Source organism: Sinocyclocheilus grahami, unplaced genomic scaffold, assembly GCF_001515645.1.
Source record: "Sinocyclocheilus grahami isolate Dianchi unplaced genomic scaffold, SAMN03320097.WGS_v1.1 scaffold65.1, whole genome shotgun sequence".
Lineage (NCBI taxonomy): Eukaryota > Metazoa > Chordata > Actinopteri > Cypriniformes > Cyprinidae > Sinocyclocheilus > Sinocyclocheilus grahami.
This window is the reverse complement of record NW_015505244.1, coordinates 79,208-102,158: the sequence shown is the minus strand read 5'-3', so window position 1 is coordinate 102,158 and position 22,951 is coordinate 79,208. Positions and strand designations below refer to the sequence as shown.

Genomic DNA, 22,951 nt, shown 5'->3' with positions numbered 1-22,951 from the left:
TTTATCACCACACATTCTAATCAGGTCATAGGTTAATAAAGTTTTGGAACTTGGTGCATTTGCTCTGATGAATTTTGAATTATGAAAGGGAATTCCAATATTTAAAAAAAAAAAAAAAGGATTTTCTCAAACACTTTAAAATTACAAATGTTCCAAAATATTTCTATTTCAAACAAACAAAAATATTCCGGGAGGAAAAAAAAAGAGCTGTTTTCAATGTTGAAAAAAAAAATCTGAAGACTGAAAGTTCAGCTTTGCCATCAAAGGAATAAATTACAACAGAAAAGTGTGATTTTAAATTACAAAAAATATTTCACAATATTATTGTTTTTACTGTATTTTAATCAAATAATTGCAGCCTTGGTGAGCATATAAAACTACTCTAATAAAAAAATACAAATCTTACCAACCCCTACCTTTTTAACAGTAGTGCCAAAACGATATTTTAAAAAAAAAATCGATTGAAACCCTGTTTGAGCAATTTCAGTTACCGTTTGAATTTCATAATATAAAGTCTCAGTGTTTATATGGTCCACTGTATCAGAAACAAATCAAATTGTGACTTTTTGCTTAGCCGTTTTCTGTGAATGTGCGAGACTTCCGGTTCATTAACTACTGTAGGGAAATATGAATAAGATTGCCGTAAACGGTAAAACTGCTTGTGCAACAAACCAGTGAGTTCATAATTAAGATAATACACTAAAATAATATGGTAAGACACACCACTTTGCAATATCAAGCAGCAAAACGAGCTGTTTTGTACAACTAAAAATAGCTGGACGTGGATGACACTGGAAGCCAGACATTACATTTTAAAAATAAACAATTTGCCCACTCATACGGGAAAAATAAGGTGGATAGATCAAATACAAAGTGTTCGAAATTTCTTAAAATATTTATTAAAGAGTCCATAGACATTACCTTACATGCTAATTACATTAGCTTATGTTTTCAGTTAAGACTGTAAACTTATGCTTGCATAAGCTCATATTCCTACTTACAATTCATGTGTCGTAAAACAATCATTAAAAATGAAAATCTAATTACATATTACAACATTGGAAGTCCATATCGCTCACCTGACAAACAGAATTCATGCAGTTTACACATTCATACAATCACAGTATGAAGCATCAAAGTGAATATCTCCCAGACTGCACTCTCTGACCGGAGGGAACAGACTCTTAATGCTACAGGAAGTGTTCCAGAACTTTCTAAGCGCAATATTTCATTCACATCAATTAAAAGTAAGACAGGAACGAAGAAACTGGACTTATAAATCGTTAATGTTCATCTTTGGCCTCAAGTATACAAGTTTGTATTTACTTGTATAAACAAAATAGCTAAATAGCAAAACCGTCATAAGAATTCAGAATTCATGTGTTTTGAATGAGATTTAACCATGGTAAGTGGACGGCCCTTCCCAATCCTGGCCTATGTGGTTTCGGCTGGATGGCCTGCGACTGCCCATGAATCTCTTCAGTGTTTCTGAGGAACTAGGACGTAACCAGGGGTCTGTGGCAATGGTGTTGATGGAAACGCGCCGGTTGGTTGAAGGAGGAGTCTGTGGCCATAGCTCCTCCCCTTCCTCTGTTGACACTTCCCCTAGATAGCACAAAAGATACATATCTCAGTACTTCTAAGTACATTTATGGCTTTGTGTTTAGCAAGCTAACAGCTTAGCATAGCGCTAACTGATCAAGAAAAGCTTTTGAGTAGCTAAAACAAGATATCACAATTGAATTTTTTTTACATCGTGTACTTTGGATTCTAGATATACCCACCCCTAAAAATCACGCAAAACAGCAAACTGCAGTTGGTCGTGTTAAGCCCAAAGTATTCTTTATTTTGCGTAAGGTGCAAATGCCAACATCAGCATAGTACTGTATGTGTGCAGCCCGATGTTGCTAACCTTGCATACTCCGTAACCCTCAGCTCACATATACGCCTTGAATTTTTTTTGAACTAATTACTTTGTCCACAAGGTGGCAGCACTGGCACGGGACATTGCAATCGAAATAGAAATTGATTGATGACAACAACAATAGACCAAACGCTTGCGTGAGAGGATTAAGAGACACCCACAACTCTAGTTTAAAAGAGTACAAAGACATTTTTATCACCCATAACTTCTGGAGAGAAATAGCGCAGACACTGGACAAAGTTGAATCTTTCTAGTTCGTATGTGTTTAGTCATTCAATTAAATGGAGTAAACTTTGAAAGGCTACACGTTCTGCTGTATGCATACGCTAAAAGCCCCCAATATACTTAAAGCGAAATCGAAGAATGAACTGATGTGATGTCATTTCGAACAAACATTTCGTTCAAACCAAAACTGAGTTCAAAAGTTTGCTCTGACTGGTAAACACATTCAAACTACCATTCAAACTAAAACTGTTCGCTAACAATATACTGCAGCTCAGTTGTTTGAAACTTCTTTTTAACACTAAGCAAAGTGTAAAACTCTGCTGTGCGTATATCAAGACCTTAAGCGACCCCATCAAAACTAAAGTTAGGGTGACCATTAGGGCTGCAACGATAAATCGATGCAGAATCGATTCGTGGATGGATTCTGAGATCTTCTGAATGCATCGCGATTCTCTCTGGAATCGATTCTGATCTTAGATTTTAACAGCAGATGGCGCTCTAATCTAGTTTTTATCTGCACACTCAAATGCTCATGAAAAAATGCTGAAGAGCGCTTGTGCGTTTGGCGAGTCATGTAATTTCACCTCAGCTCAGAATGATTTTATAACGCGAGGTTAATGTAAACACAGCCCACTGTGAACACCCTTGTAATTCGCTTCAACCTTTTCGAATTTTATGAATGATTATTTTAGGTTCAAGTGTGTGCAAGGATTTGGAACCAAGCCAAGTACGGCATGCAGCGCCATCTGCTGTTCAAAACTAAGCTCAGAATCGACTAGAGAAAGAATCGCGATGCATTCGGAAAATCTCAGAATAGATGCGGAATCATTTCTCGATTCGCGATGCATCGATTTATTTTCCCAGCCCTAGTGACCATACGTGCCCTTTTTACCAGACACGTACTAGCCCGGATTTCTATATTGCCTAAAATATCCAGGTTTTGGCTTTGTTTGCACTGTACAGACCGATCGGTGTTATGAAATCGAAGTACCGTGAGCTGTAGAGAGCAGACTGCTCATTATGCTTTCGAATCGATCTTGTGGTACTTTGATGTCATACCCTGATCCGTCTGTGCAGTGCCGCTTCAAGTCAAACACCTAATATGTAAGCGCATTTGCATCACCTTGACGTTCTCTGTAGATCCCTCCTCATCACATGCCACGATTGGTCGATTATGTACAACGCCTGCATGTTATTGGTCAAACTACTTTTCGATCATTACCTTCAGCAAGTATGAAAACAAAGCCAAAACCTGGATATTTTTGGCAATATAGAAATCCTGGCCAGGACGTGTCCGGGAAAAAGAGCATGTATGGTCACCCTACTAAAGTATACTTGGTCTCTTCCTGTCAGAGTGTGCCAGATTAAGCTGGAGTGTTGACCAGACTTAACACCAATAGTCAAATGTAGTCTGGATGGACAAGACTAACCAACCCTAGGTGATCTCCTTTCGGATTCAGAGCTCCTGACCTGATCTCCAATCATGTTCTCTCATGTTGTTCAGCGATGTCATCTTGTTCTTTGTGCGCTCTCTCAGATGCTCTATTTCTGTGCTGGTTAGCGAGTGCAGAGACTGACTGTCAGGACTGCTGTCAGGTCGAGCGTACCGGTTTATCACCTACCGACAAAACAAAAGTACAGTCATTCAGCACTGGTCAGTCATTCAATGCACATTCTAGCTCTGTTCCAAATCCCAACCAAAATGGCTTCTAAATAGTAAGCAGGCTTTAAAGATACCTTGTTTTGACCAAATTCTTAGGCAGGATGCATGTAATACCATAATGCATTGCAACAATTGGAGTTGTTGCCTATAGCTGTGTCTCATTTAGAAGGCTGCCCCCTCCGGAGGTTGCATTAGAAGGCTGCATACGTCATCGAGGCTGTCTCATTTCAGAAAAGCAAGTAGGACACTCCGAATGCGACCTTTGAATCCGACCTTCTTTCACAGGAATTCGAAGGATGCATGAGGTGTATCCTTCGCTGCTACAGATAACCCACAATAACGTCGCCGTAAACAACCGTTGTTAATTTGAAAAATACTGTACGTACGCTGCAGCTCCTCAAACATTGAACAAAATAAAACCAATTTTTTTCAAATTACTTTCCAAATTTAGAAATAATTTTCCTTGTGTGAGAGTGCAACGATGCTCTAAATGTATTGGCATAGCAACGTGATGCTTCCTGTTTCCTTTTCCGCCTGTCCTACAAAGGCCGTCTCGTTTAATTCTAGGTTGAGGACACTTCGTATATGCATCCTACAGAGGATGCAACCTCCAGAGGATTCGACCTCCGGAGGGCGCAGCCTTCTAAATGAGACAAAGCTTCTGTAGTGCTTTCCAAATCAGTCAATTACAAGGTTCCACTGTACTGCTAGATGAACACGTTTGACAGTTGCATTCACATCTCATGTCTTTTGCAGAATCTCACACAATATTGCATTTTAAAAATGTGGTGCTCAAGTTTAAAAGTTCAACTTTTAAAAAGTGTGACTCTATACCAGGGGTGCCCAACCCTGCTCCTGGCGATCGACTGTCCTGCAAAGTTCAGCTCCAACCCTAATCAAACACACCTGAAGCAACTAATTAGGGTCTTCAGGATCACTTAAAAATTAAAGGCAGGTGTCTCTGATTAGAGTTGGAGCTAAACTTTGCAGGACAGTCGATCGGCAGGGGCAGGGGTGGGCACCCCTGCTCTATACCTTCCTTTTTCCCCATTCTACTGCCCCACGTTCTGCACAAATGGCCCCTTGGAAGGTAGCTGCCCATGTAGGAAGTAGTCAGCAAGGCAGCTAGGTTTCAGAACAGAGCTAATGACTTTGCCTTGGTCAAGTGAGGTTGTAGTTGTGTATAACTGTGAACTCTTACTTCAGACATGTCTGTCTTCCTAACTGCCGGTCTCGCTCTCTGGTCACGCCGGGATTGCAGAAGGAATGAATCGCCACTGGGGTCTGTGTAGAAACAACTGATTGGTTATTTACAGCTGACAAATGTTCAGCAACAGCAGGCTCTGCAGTCCCTCCTCTCTCTCTCTCTCGAGATTCTCTCTAGCTCCATCATGCACAAGTCAAGCAATCAAAACTTGGTAATTGAAACTGAGCAAATGAAATGGCATTTAATGGATGAGACTGAGACTGTATTGGAAACTCATTTACAAGGTGGCTGCTGATCTCTCTGGGGTGCCGCTGAGGACAGGCATTATCCTAACCCCAGAGTCAATCTCTCTTCTGTATGGTATTCATAGCTGTCATCCGTCTCTGGTGGCAGTGACAGCAGCTGTCTGACGGCGGTGTCACGCATTGTCTGCTGCTCATACTGACACATACACAACCCTATAATTGTAAAAACTTCCCATAGACATCTATTGTTTCTAAATGATGTTAATCGATATGCCCCAACTCTAATGCTATCCCTGAAATGTCTTAAATTAGATATCACATTATATTACTAAATTAAAGATGAACTACAGAACGAAATATAACAATAACAAGTTTGACCTTCACCAGTATAGCAAAACACTTCATGGCATAGGTTATTATGATGATAGTCCACCCAAAAATGAAAATACAGTCATTACTTACCCTTATGGCATTCCAAACCTGTATGACTTAAATTTTCTTCTGTTTAGCTCAAAAGAAGAGATTTTGAAGAATGTTGGTAACCAAGCATTTGGATATTTCTCAAAATTATTCAAATTCCACAAAATAAATCGTCATACAGGTTTGGAATGACATGAGTGTGAATAAATTACCACTTTTATTTTTGGGTGATTCCTTTAAGTATACTGGTGAGTGTAATCTAAATGTAATCTAAAAGTCTTACCTTGCATGTGAAAAAGCACTGGTGACATACATTTGTGAGGAAAACAACCCTCCGTTCTTCATTTTATGGGAACTTACCAATAAAGGCACTCTCTGAGTCTAACAGCAAGTGTCTGCCTGGATGCTGTGCAGAATTCAGCCTCTGGGGGGGATCAACACATCAATAAAGACGTCAAGTCAATAACCAGAACCATCAGACAGCGCTAACAGAGTGCAGATACCCCCTTAAAGGGCTCACAAAAATGGGTCACAGAAAAACAGACGCACCAGTGTGTAGACTCTACTCACTTGCTCATGATGCCGCTGCCCTGAAGACACCATGTCAAAGTAATCTGCCCAGGAAATACAGGTACTGTATGAGTCTGCAGTTTTTTTTATGTAATTTTCAGTAATTATACATTTTATTTTTATAGTACCATTCAAAAGTTTTTTTTAAAAGGGGTCATATGATGCCATTTCCATTTTTCCTTTCTCTGGAGTGTTACAAGCTCTTGGTGCATAAAGAAGATCGGTAAAGTTGCAAAGACTAAAGTCTCAAATTCAAAGAGATATTCTTTATAAAATTTAAGAGTCAACCACGCCTACCTAAAATGGCTCGTTCTAACACACCCCCACATATCTACCTCACGATGTGGGAAGATTTGCATAACGCCGCCCAAATGTTCACGCAAAGAAAGAAGACGTAACTTTTATTCTCGCTGTAGTATTGTTGCCGCTGCCACCATGTTGTGGAGACGCTGTGGGTTTCGTTATGAAAGCGAAACTACTTTGTTTGGCCTTCCAAAAGAGGACACGACTAGAAATCAGTGGTTAAGTTGTATTTACAACACTGTTCCGGAACAGTTTAACCCAAACATTCAGATGTGTTTCCTGGGAGTGTATAGCCTACAATGCCGGTGTCTGTTTCTATAAAGTGGGGCAATTCCAACTTTGCAAGGACAGTCTGGCGCTTGACTCATAGCTTGTGAGTACGTTTTAATATTTAAAGAATTTGCCACTGATGATTCAAACGAGAGTTTTGAGCAGTGTAGAGTAGCGCTTGTTGTTTGTTGTTTCTCCGATCACAAATGCAGACATGGTTTTATGTTTACGCAGCGCGATAAGCAACGCGTAAAAAGACAGTATAAGTCATTATAATCAGTAATTAAGTCCCCACTGGATGCAACAAATGCCTCGTTTATGAAAATACAGTCATTACTTACCCTTATGGCATTCCAAACCTGTATGACTTAAATTTTCTTCTGTTTAGCTCAAAAGAAGAGATTTTGAAGAATGTTGGTAACCAAGCATTTGGATATTTCTCAAAATTATTCAAATTCCACAAAATAAATCGTCATACAGGTTTGGAATGACATGAGTGTGAATAAATTACCACTTTTATTTTTGGGTGATTCCTTTAAGTATACTGGTGAGTGTAATCTAAATGTAATCTAAAAGTCTTACCTTGCATGTGAAAAAGCACTGGTGACATACATTTGTGAGGAAAACAACCCTCCGTTCTTCATTTTATGGGAACTTACCAATAAAGGCACTCTCTGAGTCTAACAGCAAGTGTCTGCCTGGATGCTGTGCAGAATTCAGCCTCTGGGGGGGATCAACACATCAATAAAGACGTCAAGTCAATAACCAGAACCATCAGACAGCGCTAACAGAGTGCAGATACCCCCTTAAAGGGCTCACAAAAATGGGTCACAGAAAAACAGACGCACCAGTGTGTAGACTCTACTCACTTGCTCATGATGCCGCTGCCCTGAAGACACCATGTCAAAGTAATCTGCCCAGGAAATACAGGTACTGTATGAGTCTGCAGTTTTTTTTATGTAATTTTCAGTAATTATACATTTTATTTATATAGTACCATTCAAAAGTTTTTTTTAAAAGGGGTCATATGATGCCATTTCCATTTTTCCTTTCTCTGGAGTGTTACAAGCTCTTGGTGCATAAAGAAGATCGGTAAAGTTGCAAAGACTAAAGTCTCAAATTCAAAGAGATATTCTTTATAAAATTTAAGAGTCAACCACGCCTACCTAAAATGGCTCGTTCTAACACACCCCCACATATCTACCTCACGATGTGGGAAGATTTGCATAACGCCGCCCAAATGTTCACGCAAAGAAAGAAGACGTAACTTTTATTCTCGCTGTAGTATTGTTGCCGCTGCCACCATGTTGTGGAGACGCTGTGGGTTTCGTTATGAAAGCGAAACTACTTTGTTTGGCCTTCCAAAAGAGGACACGACTAGAAATCAGTGGTTAAGTTGTATTTACAACACTGTTCCGGAACAGTTCAACCCAAACATTCAGATGTGTTTCCTGGGAGTGTATAGCCTACAATGCCGGTGTCTGTTTCTATAAAGTGGGGCAATTCCAACTTTGCAAGGACAGTCTGGCGCTTGACTCATAGCTTGTGAGTACGTTTTAATATTTAAAGAATTTGCCACTGATGATTCAAACGAGAGTTTTGAGCAGTGTAGAGTAGCGCTTGTTGTTTGTTGTTTCTCCGATCACAAATGCAGACATGGTTTTATGTTTACGCAGCGCGATAAGCAACGCGTAAAAAGACAGTATAAGTCATTATAATCAGTAATTAAGTCCCCACTGGATGCAACAAATGCCTCGTTTAGAATGGGTTTTAATATTTTTGTCTCGTCGCTCCGGCCGGACAGGGCATCACAGTATGGTAGGTGAGAGCGACAACTATAAAGCTAACTAAAACGTTAACTATATTAGCATCCACAACAATGAACGATATTGTTCTGTTTATTATAAGCGCGCATTGCAGTTAAAATGTCTGCCGCTTTAAAATGCTCAAGCTCTTTAAAGCAGGATGGATTCTGATTGGCTGTCAATGTTTTGATCTTTCATCTGCTGAAAAAAAAAAAAAAACCTTTTGAAAGTGATACCAACAACATTGTTTCTCTTTGGTATTATCATTATAGTTGTGGTATTATTACAATTTAAAATATCTGTTTTCTATTTTAATATATATTATAATGTGACAGCAAAGCTTAATTTTCAGTAACCGTTACTCCAGTCTTCAGTGTCTTCAGAAATCATTCTAATACACTGATTTGGTCCTCAAGAAACATTTCTTCTTTTTAATATCGATGTTGAAAACAGTTGTGCTGCTTTATTCTTGTGGAAATCGTGATGCACTTTTTTAGGATTCTGATTTTATGCATCCTCGCTGAATAAAAGTATTTATTTATTTTAATAAATCATACTAACCAATACCAAAATGTATTATGATATACTATTAAAAAATGTAAAAAAAAAAAAAAAAAAGAAGCCCATCCTCAATAACAGACTGACCAGCAGCTCTGCCTCTCCTCAGGCTGTTGATGGTTCGTTGCTGTTGGCGTAACAGAGCCTGTTGCTGGATATCTAGACTGTGATCATCACTGGGGGGGTCGGGATACGTCTGTCGCACCTCCTCACGAGATGCACCATCTGATAACACAAACACACACAGATAAGAGTAATCCTCTCCTCCAGGACTACAGCCTCACTGACAGATAACACAGGGATGTTGAATAGATATATTGAGCGGAACATTAACAAACATTATCCGATCACAGAAAACACTGACACATATAGCACAGTGTTGGAAGTATTGTCCATCACATATGACAGGAGAACAGCAGCTCTGCCATGGCCAAGCCAGTTGGCACAGCGATGTAGAGAGAATCAGAGCTAAAATAAAGAGCATGACAAAGCAAGGGCATGGAGCCGAACGCCGAGTCACGGTTCACAGAGAGGCTACTCATTTCTCTCCTGCTGGGGGGTTTGATGACTGATACGACCGTTCACCCCATGAGGTGGGCAGATGGAGAGGAAGAGCTGTTGAATCCATCTTCTGAGTAGAGGAGAAGGTTAAAGATTTTCATAAGCGACATTACAGAAACAGACATTCCTCTAGGAAAACACATTAGCATTTGATACTCTATTAGCATCAGGACATTGGACGTAAAATAATCCTAGTTTCATCCAGGTTTTTGCTCTGTGGATGAAAGTGTAATTGATTAAAAGCCTCAAAAACGTTAAGTTTTATATAGATATTCTCCTGTTTAATCAGCTTATCCATTAGCGTCTGCTCCAACAACCCTGCAAAATGTGTTATTTTAGAATTATTTATATACAATTACAGTATTTTTTCACGTTTTGAATTAGCTTTTATATTTTCAGTTTTCATTTTAGTTTAGGTAATTTTACTGTGCGTTTTTTTTTTCTATGTACCATTAATTTATATCCATTTCAGTTTTGTAATTTTTGTACTTCAACTTTACATTTAATTTTTTTTTAATTTTTGTCTAATATTTATACATCTTTCATTTAATGTAAACAGTTATTTGTAGTTAACAGTAATAACCTCGATTACAAATAGCTACTTTTTATTAACTTCCTCCATCCATCCACCTATCCATCCATCCAGTCAGCATTCTGGATCAGGAAAATATAAGTCTGACTCTAAAACCTAAAATCCTTTTATGGCAAGTCAGTCCACTCAGCAGCCAGCTTGGCATGTAGCATTTTGCTAAACTCATTTAGCCAGTGTGGTAATGTGTGACTATTATAGGTGTTTGAAGAGCAGATGGTAGTTTTTTGATGTTACACAGAAGCTAACAAAGGATCAGAGTGTGAGTAACAGGAAATGAGTGTGGCTATTGGTGGATATGTGAATGTAATAAAGGCTGGTGAATGGGATTTCGGGAGCCATCACGGCTGTGATGAGTCTTTATGAGAGTGAAATTACAGACCTATTGAAGAGATCTGGAGAAGTTTTTCAAGCAAAAGACAGGAAATTCTGTGTCACATTCACCTCTGTACTTCAGATGGTTAAACTCCTGCAGGTTATGCATGTTGACCGCTGCAGTGGTGTGGGAAGCCGGCCTCCTGTTGGGGAATTGTTTGCGTAGTCTCGCCACTTCAAAAACATCCTCCGGGAGGTGCTCTTTTGACCTGTTCAATATGTAAGGCATAAGGGTCAGAGAGACAAAATAAACCTTGCCAGGATGATCAAGAGCCCAACACAAAGCATCTAGTATCATTCTGAAATGGTTTATTTTGTGATAATTACCTGTTGACTGTACATTATCCCATATTACATGGCTACTTACCAAATAAATAAGGGCAATGGTCAAATATACAGTTTAGCATTATTCCAGAAAATATTGTTCACTTAGGGTTTTTGTGGTGGGAAAGGAACTTCATTACAGGTTCTAACTAACCACACGTGTTCCGAATGTGTGTCTGCAGGATGTTTGCTACCTGCTATGAACAGGAGGGGTGTGATCATTTCTGTTAGACTGCATCAATTCTCCCTCCAGACGTCTCCGTTCACTCCGCAGCTGCCTACGCAAGGCCGATAACTCCCTGATCACAGTAGCTTTTTCTTCTAAAACACAAAGTCAGTACACAATTCAGGGATATGGTCCTTTACAACTCTGGTGGTGGCAGCAGGATGTGATGTAAGTTACCTGTGGCCCTGATCTCGTTCCTGCGGGCAGGCACTGGGGGAGAATGTGGTGCTGACATAGATCGAATCTGTTTGGGAAAAAAAATAATAATAATAAACTGTAATTAGTCTCTTTACATGTCATTCACTTAGATGTTCCTGTCTACGTTTGAGGTTGTTGTCCAGAATAAGCTGGAGTTTCTTCAACTTTGGGGACATTTTTCCATCGCAGGGGTTGATGTTTGTTATTAAAATTAACAAATTGTAACTTTTTATTTTGTTATATGAAGATCACATTAAAACAGTCTTGGAAATGTTTTATTATATTAATAATAATTTTCATGACTTTGAGAAAAAAAAAAAAAAAGACCGTTCTCCTGTTAATGCATGTTTAAACTGAACATTTTGATGGACAAAGTAAACTAGTAAGAGTGTGAAAAGTGTTTATTTTCTAAAAAAAGTGCCCATAATTGAAGAAAAACCCAAGCGTTGCCATATTAGATTGCCTATGAAGCAAGAAATATTTGAGCGCATTTGTCACTCACAGACAGAGTAGCGGAAGAGCGGTGGCTCTCCACCGATGGAGGTCTGGGCGTCTGCTGACGTATTTTCTTCTGCAAGGCTGGTAGGGGTGGTGATGGTGCCCTGTGGACCTTTTGGTATTTGAGAATAATGTGTCAGCACATTGTGTGCGCATATGAACAAATGTAACAGACCTGATAATGTGCACTCTTCACCTCCTCCAGATGTGTCTCTTTCTCTCTCTCCTGCCTCTTTCTCAGGGCTTTGTTCTCCTTCTCCTCCACTTCTTTCCTCATTTTCTCAGCCTCTTTACGGCGCTCTTCGGCTTGTCTAATCAACTCCTCATTTTTGGCCATTTGCTATAAAATAGGTGACCGAAAGGAAGCACATCCTGTGGTTCTGTACCTTGTCTTTCAAATTGCCAAAGTGTCATTGTTCATCTAATTTTCCTGTCATTTTTCCATTAATTTCAATAGGAATCTACGTCATTTCAATAGGAAACTGGAATTTCACATGATGGCGATAGAATTTCACCATACAGATTTCACATTGGATTCAAGTTGGTCAAGTGAATTCACCACGTTGACTAACAGAAAGCCAGAAAATTACTTTCTTGACCATGAGTTGTGCTTCACTGACATTGGATATAAACCTTTTTTGGCTGTGAAATTTCACCAAAATTTCTCCAATGTAACTGCTGGTACAGTATTATGACACCATTACAACGGCAAAAAGCATCTTTCCATTGACAGCCGTTCGAATGTAGCAGTTTATTAGGGATTAAAGGGGAAAGCTTATATCGTTTGCCGTTTTTTGTGTCACGCTTGGCTAGGACACTGTGTGAAGGCCTTTAGAGCAGAGGTCCCCAACCACCGGATCGCGACCCACTACCGGGCCGTGGAAGAATTGCTACCGGGTCGCAAGAACGTTCTGGGAAAAATGTGTATAGATATGACACTCTGTTATTTATTTAGGTTAATGATTGTTCTAATTATTCTGTATTTTCCTTGTATACGATTGATATGGAGCAGCAATTTGGCAATTTCATGTTATATAAGTAAATGAAAGATTGCTCTGATCTGTCACATATTAGTAGTTAAATGGATCGCAGTTGATCCACAATACGTACAAATGAGACCCTACCGTTCGGCACGCACGTGATTCGCGGATTATTTTGCCAATTTACACGTACAAGCAATTTTAAACTACAAGAAGAAGAAACGAAAGAGAGCTCAATTCGTTACTCACGCGCTGTGCTCGCACACAATCAAAGAGCGCACAAGCATAGAGATAGAGGAAATAGAGCTGCGTATACATAGGCCTACATAGGCTAAGGCTATGCAGTAAAAAAGGTAGGAGACCCCTGCTTTAGAGGAAAGACTATTTCAAGCTTAACACACTCATATGTTCAAAGTTGGTCAAGACCAGCGCTTCAAAGTGAATACATCTTCCTCTCGGCAAGCCATTTTTGCAATTCACATGAAATAACTGCAAAACAAGAACCTCTTTGTCTTTCTGACGCTTCCTCTCCTGCTCTTCCTCATACTCCCCTTGGATCCGAGCTCGCTGTTCAGTCAACCGCCTGTCTTCTTTCTCTTCCTCGAGCCTGTGCCGCTCCCTCTCTTCTGCCTCCTTTCTCCTCTTTTCCTCGATCTGTTTATCCCAAAGATGATTTCAAAGTGAGACAGCAGGCCGAAAGCACAGACAGCAGAATCCAAAGCTGATTGAATGTCCGTACCTGTTGTTTCAAGCTATCCTTGTACTTTTCCTGTTCATGGAGCTGCTGTGGAGTGGGCAGTTCATTGAAAAGGTTACCCCGGGCTTTCACAGATGGCTGAGAAGAACAAAAACCTGCAGGTTCTACAGGGGCAGAAAAGATTTGGATGGATTGCATGCAAAGGTCTTTTATTTGTAGCTTCTAAAAGCTTTGATAGTATCCACAAACAAAGTCAGAAGAGTTTTTTTTCCTAAATATTTATATTTCAGTAAATAATTTGTATATTTTAGAAATTACATTTCGCTAAATTTATATTAGTTTTAAAAATACCTTTTATATATACCATCATGGACCACCGGCTAATAACCTGCTCTAAGTGCATGTCATTGCAGATATTTAAAAATTAAATTCCATTTAAATTCCACTTTAGTTACATACTTTTTGTGATTGTGAGTCAAATTGTAATTCTGTGGCCATGGTACTTGATGCATGAGGTAAATTTCTGTCACCTGTTCTAGAAGCCACTGGAATCCTTGCTAATCTGCCTCCGGAATCATAAGCTTCCACGTTTGTTTTATGCATTTGTTTCAAATCACCTGGAAACACAAAAACATGACATTGCTATAATTTAAACCATTAATTTTCAGTGTCAGTTTGATGATAAAAATATAGCATATACAAATTATATACATTTTCTGTTCCCAATCCAAAATCTGTGAATTAACTGACACCACTGAGCAACTATAAGTGGAAAGATTGTGATTTACAGTACAGTTCAAAAGTTTGAGGTCAGTAAGAAGACATTAACACTTTAATGCCACAAAGACACATTAAATTGTTCAAAATGGACTGTAAAGAAGAAATATAATATTATACAAAATTATCTTTCAAATAAATGTTCTTTTGAAAAGTCCTGAAAAAAATGATTTAAACTAAAATATTAAGCAGCACAACTGTTTTCAACATTGAATATAATAATGCTTCTTGAGCACTAAATCAGTATGTTAGAATGATTTCTGAAAGATCATGTGACACTGAAGACTGAAATAATAGCTGCTGAAAATTCAGCTTTGCCATCAAAGGAATAAATTACATGTTAAAATATATTAAAATAAAAAAAGTCATTTGAAATTATTAAAATGTTTCATAATATTACTGTTTTACTGTATTTTGGATCAAATTGAATCAATGCAGGATTGTTGAGCAAAAGACACCTCGTTCAAAAAAGAAAAAGAAAAAAACTTACAACCCCAAACTTTTGAACTGCAGTATTTATAAGCTACAAAACGAGTTGTGCTCATAATTTTACATAACCCTTGTATCGGTATAAGTATCTCCAATGAGCATTGAGACTTTTCAGTGATTTTTCCAGTTATTCATGCTTACTGGGTAAACACTCAGTTTCTAGCTGCTGAATTATTTGAAAAATTGTCTTGACCTTTTTTCTAAATTTTCGTGATTTCTATGACCATAAGAACACTGATACATATAAATATCTGTGTCAAGTACACAATAACTTAATCAGGGCCATACTAAATAAAATATTTAAAAATGCATTATAATGTATTATTATTAATTGATTAAACGTTTTTATTTTGCAGTACCACTAACAGCCCAAAATTTGCAGATCGCACTAATTAAAGCCTCATTAAACTGTGGACAGGGAGTTGACTGAGTGAAGTGTGAACTCTGTATGCGTACTGATGAGGTTCCCATGACCATCCCTAAGAGGGGCTCCTCCTCCTGCTCTTCCCCAGGGCTCGTAGGCCTTCATCTCAGCCTCCATTTTAGCATCATACAGCTCTTTTTCCACCTTCTCGCGATGCCGTCTCTGCTGTCGTTCTTGAATCTGTGCACCACAATTTAGACAATTAGGCTTTGTTCAAACTGCACATCGTCTGATTTGTTGTTCAAATCCCAAATAAAAAATAAAAACAAGTTTAAATCATATCTGACATTTCCACAAATCAAATTTTTTTTTGCTGTTCATTGTACAAATAACTAAATAGATGGGGGAAAAAAGGATTTTTGCTGCCTACCTGAAAAAAAAAACCTCAATGTCAGATACTGTAAGAATGTGCCATCAAAATCAATGTAGTACTACTCCACATGTTGTAATCAGACTTTAAAAGTACACGGAGGAAAGTTCAAACTTTCAGTTCACCACTTAAAAAGGTAATTGCGACGTTTTATCTCACAATTCTGACTTTTTTCTCATAATTGCGTGATACAAACTCGCAATTGCTAGTTAAAAAGTCATAATTGAGATATAAACTCGCAATTCAGAGAAATAAAGTCAGAAATGCGAGATATAAACTCACAATTCTGACTTTTTTTCTCGCAATTGCGTGTTTGTATCTCACAATTCTGTGAAAAAAAGTCAGAACTGTGAGATAAAAAGTCGCAATAAAAAAAATTTTTATTCAGTGGCGGACACGGCTTCCATAGAAAACTATTAGGTACAGTACCATTCAAAAATTTGGGGTCAATATCTGTTTTGATTTTTCTAAAAAGGATAAAGAAATGTATCATTTTGTTCAGCAAGGATGCATTAATCTGATCAAAAGTGACATTTACAAGTGAAGACATTCACATGTTACAAAATATTTCTATTTCAAATAAATGCTGATCTGTTGAACTTTCTATTCAAAGACTCTTGAAAAAAGTATCAACAAAAAATATTGGTAACACTTTAGTATGGGACTAATTCTCACTATTAACAAATTGCTTATTAGCATGCCTATAATTAACATATTGGTTGTTTATTAGTACTTATAAAGCATTTATTCTGCATGGCCATATTCTACATCCCTAATCCTACTCAATACCTAAACTTAACATCTACCTTACTAATTATTAATAAGCAGTAAATTAGGAGTTTATTGAGGCAAAAGTCATAGTTAATGGTTTGTTAATAGCTTAAAATAAAGTGTGTATAATAGCCAAAATATTAAGCAGCACATTACTGAAAATAATAAGAAACATTTCTTTAGCAACAAGAATGGTTTCTGACTGGAGAAATGGCTGCTGAAAACTCGCCTTGGCCATCACAGAAAAAAATGTATTACATTTTTAAAATATATTACAATAGAAAACCATTTTTAAGTGTTCTTTAATTTTTAAATTGTAATAATATTTCACAACATTACTGTTTGGATTGAATTTTTGATCAAATAAATACAGCATTGGTGAGAATAATAGACTTCCTTCAAAAGAAATCTTACCAACCCCAAACATTTGAACAGTAGTGTTCACTCAATGAACTTTCATCTAACAATTTAATAAATTATTTAATTTTAATTAATAAGATCTTGAAAAGTAGCTAGTTTTAATAAATGTGATAATCACCTATTTAGAATGTAGTGCATGTTTTGTATAAACTACTTTTGTTATATATATTTTTATTATATTTTCATTATGGATAAAAATCTTAATGACCACAAGAAAATGAAGCACATTTTAGAGCTATTGATAGTTTTTGCATACTGAATGTTTCATAACAATTTAAAGGACTTTAGCATAAAATAAGCTTCATTTTTATTATTTGCTGAATATTTATGCTAAATATTCGTATTATTTTATTTCTTGTTCTTTAAATTGCCCTGAAAATGTCATTATGCAAAAAAATTCCTAATGGTTTTAAAAATAAGTAGCACACCCCTAGTTATTTCTCATATTTAAATCTTACATTTTTTAAATATTAAATATATATACAAAATTAAACGTATTAATTATATGATGCTTATTAATTCATTAAAATATTTTTTCCTTATTCTTTAAATTTAATATAGAAACCATATAAAATCTAAATATAAAACTATGAATATTCAAAGACTAAAAAAACCTTCACCTTTTTTTCTGGATCAACAGCGCCTGTTGCAGCCACTCTCAACTCTAGCTCCTTCTCCCTGTAAAATTGAGTTTAGATGGTCAAGTGAATATTTGAGCCCTTAAAGGTTTTAATTCAAATACACACAATCAGCATTTCAAATACTTGATGTTTCTCACTTCCTTTTGTTCTTTTGCTGTTCGGCTATTTGCTGTAGCAGCTCCAGCCTGTAACGTTCCTTCCTCCTCTGAGAGGCCTCATTCCCTTCAGTAGCACCTAAATAACCCAGTCACAGGTCAGAAATTACACACATTTTTATATATACTCTACATACAGTTTGATTTGACCCAACACTCATTGTCTTACCAATCATGAGTCCTGTGGCAAACTCAGTCATGTTCTGTTCGTTAACAGATCTGCTTTGCGCTGGAGTCGGTGCTTGTAGACTACATCAAAATCACACAAAGGAACAAAAATCTCCATCCAGTGTCTTACACTAAACACACCCTGATCTCTGCAGCCCCAGCCAAACTATTATGTCAAACACATCACATATACAGTGAATTAAAGAGCTTGGCTGCAGAGCCATCAGAGGCTTTGTGCCTCCTCATCAACACCAATCAATACAATCCCACTGATGGAATGCACAATAAATCCAGCCGATCCACAAAACTCAGCGTTTCCTGTCTCTGTATTGTTAGAAACCCTCAAGTACAACCTACAAAAGACATGAAATCTTAAAGGTAAAATGAAGGCTGAAAACCATCACACCAATTTTTTTTTCCCCACCCCAGGTGGACTCGAAAGGCAGCAAATTGATGGGAGGTTTTATAAATACAGACTTCTGCTAGAGTAATTGCCACTTCAGCTATTTGATTCACTGTAGTTTTATTTTCAGTGAAAGACTGGCTTTAAACCCCAATTACTCTAATTGCAGATCAGTGCTCGAGTAGAAGTGCTGTTAGGGTCGGTCTATTCTCCTGACAGCTGTCTGCATTAACTGTGTCTAGTAGGAAAGACGTCAAATTTAACAGAGATTACAGCCTGTACAACCCTTCTACTTTCTACATTTGCTTATATTTGGCTCTTCAACTGTTCAAGTTATTTTTATTTGAATGTTGCTATGGTGATGATAGTTATTTTTCGCAGATATAGTCGGTTTGGTTGAGGTTGTTAATTTCACGTCCTCTACAAGTTGTGAAAAACACCATCTGCGAGTGTTTCTTTTTGATATTATTGCACAAACATATTTAAGCCTTTTTGCCTGCTTAAACCATCTTTCCATTTATACATTATATTGCACTATAATATAATTACAAAATAGAAAACATTTATTATAAATTTTAATAATATTTTACAGCAATGATGTTTTAACGTATTTTTGATCAAATAAATGTCGCTTTGGTGAACATGGGAGACTTCTTTCAAAAACATTTTTTAAAATCATTTCAACCCTAAACTTTTGGCAATGGTAAGGGAAATGGATATTAAATATGATATTCATATATTGCATTTTTTATTTAATTATTTATAATGTGAGAAATGAGAATTATTTATCATGTTTATTAGCCATTGTATAAAAATATCTTACGCCACAATGCCACAAATGACCAATCAGAATTAAGTACTACAGACTAATTTGTGATAAAAATGCATAAAATTATAACCAAAATTATACAACCAATCTGCACTATGGTAAAATCTGCACCGTGCACTTATTTATGGTAACAAATATGTAATATATGCAAAATGTCTCTGAAAATGTACAAATAATATATATATATATATATACACACACTTTACGTAAGCAACATCTATTTAAAACATTTTCAAAATGCAATTATATTCTAGAAAATGTAATAAATGGACATGCATGGGGATGAATTACATAGATATATCATTTTGTGAATGACATTCACTCATAATCCCTTCCAATCCATGGGGTTTTCATCAGAGTTCCATATGGGCCTAATTATAACCTATACATCTGACTTGAGATGGAAGTCCCTCAAGTGAATATTATTCTTATTATTATGTTTCCACAAATACAACCACATCAACTTCTGAGTGCCACCAGAATAAACAGCAATAGAGAGAACATGTAAGATGCACCTGTGAGAGCTGTTGTCGTGTTTTCCTCCTCTCCTGGTTTTGCCTGTGTCTTCCTGTACATTTCTATGCCTCTCCTTCTCTAGGAGCTCTATTTCCTCATCAGAACTAGTGTGATCTCGGTGAGGGCCTCCCCAGCGATCCGGCACTCCAGAAATGGGCTCAGTCACAGTGGCAACATCCCTTTTTGAGAACGCAATGTTCTCCAGGCTCTGACTGGCCCTTTGCGCTTGTACCTCTAGAGAACCAGTAGGGTACTTTGGAGTAATAGAGCCAAAGCGATCTCTCTCCAGGGCCTGACAGAAACATGATCAACATATGCTGAGGATTCAAGGCAAAGTTCAGGTCTACAGAATTTAAAAGAATAGTTCACCCAAAAATGAAAATTTGATGAAAATATCACTGGAGGAAGCAATATTATGGATAGAGGACTTGCTGGAGGTGACAGTTTAAAGTTAAAACATCTTAATAATGCATTTGTTTCTTACAAATACACAGCTTCTTGCTTCACAAGACATTAATTGATGGACTGGAGTCATCTTGATCCCTTGTTTTTATCAGCTGTTTGGACTCTCATTCTGACGGCACCCATTCACTGTAGCGGATCCATTGGTGAGCAAGTGATGTAATGCTACATTTCTCCAAATCTGTTCCAATGAAGAAACAAACTCATCTACATCTTGGATGGCCCTAGGGTTAATGAATTGTCAGCAACTCTTCATTTTTGGGCGAACTACTTCTTTTAAAATGTTTAAATGGTTCAATAAGGACATTTGTGAAGGTAACTTATTCCTAATGTTGATGTATAGGTCATATTTCAACAAACTAGTGTTTTATTTCATTCATACCTGTGGGGTAGCGGAAGTTTTCCCATTTTTCTGTGCTCCCTCTTGCCCTCGGAGAAACATATTATATTCCTTGTTCCTCTCATCCTGCAGTTTTTCCTGGGTAGAAATCACAAAACTCTTACATTAACAGAACAAAACATAAAACATTTCTATTGTAATAATAAACAATTAACATTATTCCTAGTATAAGACCTCTTTATGTTTGTACGAATCTCACATTTCAAATGTGTACGCAAAACAGATCTGCAGTCCAGCAATAAACTGGTTGCCACTAGATACTTTATCCACTCAGAGTAAGCAAATCATTTTTCATGTCACTGAGGGCTTGCCAAACAGTAAGGGTGGGTCTGAAGGACTGAAGCAGGTCATGCATGGAATGCGGAATTTGCTGTAATTATGCCTTAATTTACAGATGGACAACAAACACATATTTACTTTCGCTGATCTCCGTTCTTTTATGGGAAGAGACAGCATGTGGGACTGTGGAAGTGGATCAGCAATAATTAGATTTTTTTTCTAAGGAAGAAATAAGACGAATTAAATCTTTATAAAAAAATATATAATAATTTTAAATGATTAACAAACTATTTAAATATGTAGTTAAAAAAACAAACAAAAGAAAAACAGGTGTGCAAGTAATATATTATACAGCATATTTCAAATATTTATTTAAATATTACATTATATTATATCAGAGGAGCATAGTGTACCTCAGACATAAAGCGCCGGTAATCGAGACGTAGTTCTTGCTTTAACTTCTGCTTTTTTCTTTCATATTCCTCTCCAAGAGGTAAACTGAGGCCAAAACTCTCTTCTGGAAATAAGACGACAATATGAAACATCTCCAATAGCAAAAGTGAGAAAGAACAGACACTGATTTTAAAATGTAATATCCAATATCAAGTATTTCCTATATGATTTTGCCTGAAATTATATTGAAATTTATCCTGCCTTTGGTCTGTTTGAGTTGTGAATGTTGTGTTTTGTTAGCAGGTCTGATGTTCTCCTTGTTACCAAAGCTTGTCTATGAAAGAAAGTCAAACACTATAAATACATAGACATAAAAATGTTCATGTTTTAACACCTAAACGCATCAAGCAGCACTATTTAATTAGAAATTAAGCTTACCTTCATCTCCATGTAAGGTGCTTCTTCTGTGTTCGCCCTTTTCTCCTCCATAAAGTTGCTGATGTTGACACTCATATTCTCCCAAACCAGAATCAGCAGGTAATAAAAAGCTCCAGACAGGAAAGAATTCCTTATCGGACGAAGCTCTTATCAATAACACAAGAGTGAATATGCTGCTCTCTGGGCATGGAAATGAAGAAAGACCTGTTCAGAGGAGGAGGAGATGGAGAGGACGGGGAGTGCAGACGCTGCAGACGCAGAGGTTGTTAGGCAACAACACAACACACGCGCCTCAACCTCCCACACTTCAGACAATGGCTGTGTCCCAAAACCTAGTGGTTAGCCGATCGAAGACAGCATTTTTGAGCGCATTCTGAATCAATAGTGGGAAAGCAAATCAAACCGGTGCGGTCAACTCCAACCGTTTGTTTGTACTTGTTAAAAATCTTGCGTGTCCAGGGTGTGATCTGACTTTCGTTTACCTGAAACTTTTACGTGACCGTCTTAAAAGTGAACATAATGTCAACCATACGAGACGGCTATTAATAGTATCTTGCGCCTTATGTGGACCCAGTGCTACTGACTAACAGAAACCATTCAAAAGTTGTTCTCACAGCTGACTATAATACATATTTCAAAATAAAAGTCCTATTTTTACTGACTGGCCTTACAAAAATGACCATGGTAACCATAGCTTCCGTTCCGCTACATAAACACTGATTCAAATTTTTTTAAAGGAGGAAAAATATCCAACTCTATCCACATATAAAATCTGGCATAGTTTGGTGCATCGAGAGGAAAACAGACCTTTAAATGTTAAACAGAATGAATACAGGTGCATCTCAATAAATTAGAATGTCGTGGAAAAGTTCATTTATTTCAGTAATTCAACTCAAATTGTGAAACTCGTGTATTAAATAAATTCAATGCACACAGACTGAAGTAGTTTAAGTCTTTGGTTCTTTTAATTGTGATGATTTTGGCTCACATTTAACAAAAACCCACCAATTCACTATCTCAACAAATGAGAATATGGTGACATGCCAATCAGCTAATCAACTCAAAACACCTGCAAAGGTTTCCTGAGCCTTCAAAATGGCCTCTCAGTTTGGTTCACTAGGCTACACAATAATGGGGAAGACTGCTGATCTGACAGTTGTCCACAAGACAATCATTGACACCCTTCACAAGGAGCCACAAACATTCATTGCCAAAGAAGCTGGCTGTTCACAGAGTGCTGTATCCAAGGATGGGATCCATGCATGTGAACTGCTCGTACCCTTGCCACAGAAACAACAACAAAAATTATTTTGGCTGTTTACTTAAGTAATACAATTGCATCACTGCATAGAAGTCATGTAGGCTACATGCAAATGAA

The 22,951-nt window shown here is 37.4% G+C and overlaps 1 protein-coding gene across 1 annotated transcript; it reads right to left on the bottom strand.

The window, feature by feature from the left end:
- Positions 1-885: 885 nt before the first annotated feature.
- On the bottom strand, positions 886-22,174 carry LOC107584987 (centrosome and spindle pole-associated protein 1-like). The gene is made up of 24 exons (XM_016271791.1): positions 21,574-22,174; positions 21,397-21,469; positions 21,156-21,259; positions 20,881-20,961; positions 20,446-20,541; positions 19,601-19,893; positions 17,855-17,934; positions 17,668-17,764; positions 17,510-17,567; positions 15,361-15,508; positions 14,169-14,255; positions 13,681-13,802; positions 13,446-13,595; positions 12,158-12,301; positions 11,966-12,073; positions 11,443-11,509; positions 11,234-11,360; positions 10,785-10,924; positions 9,278-9,415; positions 7,697-7,740; positions 7,487-7,550; positions 5,013-5,096; positions 3,620-3,769; positions 886-1,605 (listed from the first exon to the last, which is right to left on the bottom strand). The coding sequence occupies exons 1-24, from the start codon at positions 21,646-21,648 to the stop codon at positions 1,397-1,399; spliced, it is 2,739 nt and encodes a 912-aa protein (XP_016127277.1). The 5' UTR covers positions 21,649-22,174; the 3' UTR covers positions 886-1,396.
- Between the last annotated feature and the right edge of the window lie 777 nt (positions 22,175-22,951).

Excerpts from the sequence above, each read along its gene's own strand:
- LOC107584987 (XM_016271791.1), bottom strand. The coding sequence starts at position 21,648 with ATGAGTGTCAACATCAGCAACTTTATGGAGGAGAAAAGGGCGAACACA. Across the intron at positions 11,510-11,965 it reads GCTCTTCCGCTACTCTGTCT|ATTCGATCTATGTCAGCACC; the intron begins GTGAGTGACAAA and ends TTTCCCAAACAG. Across the intron at positions 7,551-7,696 it reads GGCAGCGGCATCATGAGCAA|AGGCTGAATTCTGCACAGCA; the intron begins GTGAGTAGAGTC and ends GATCCCCCCCAG.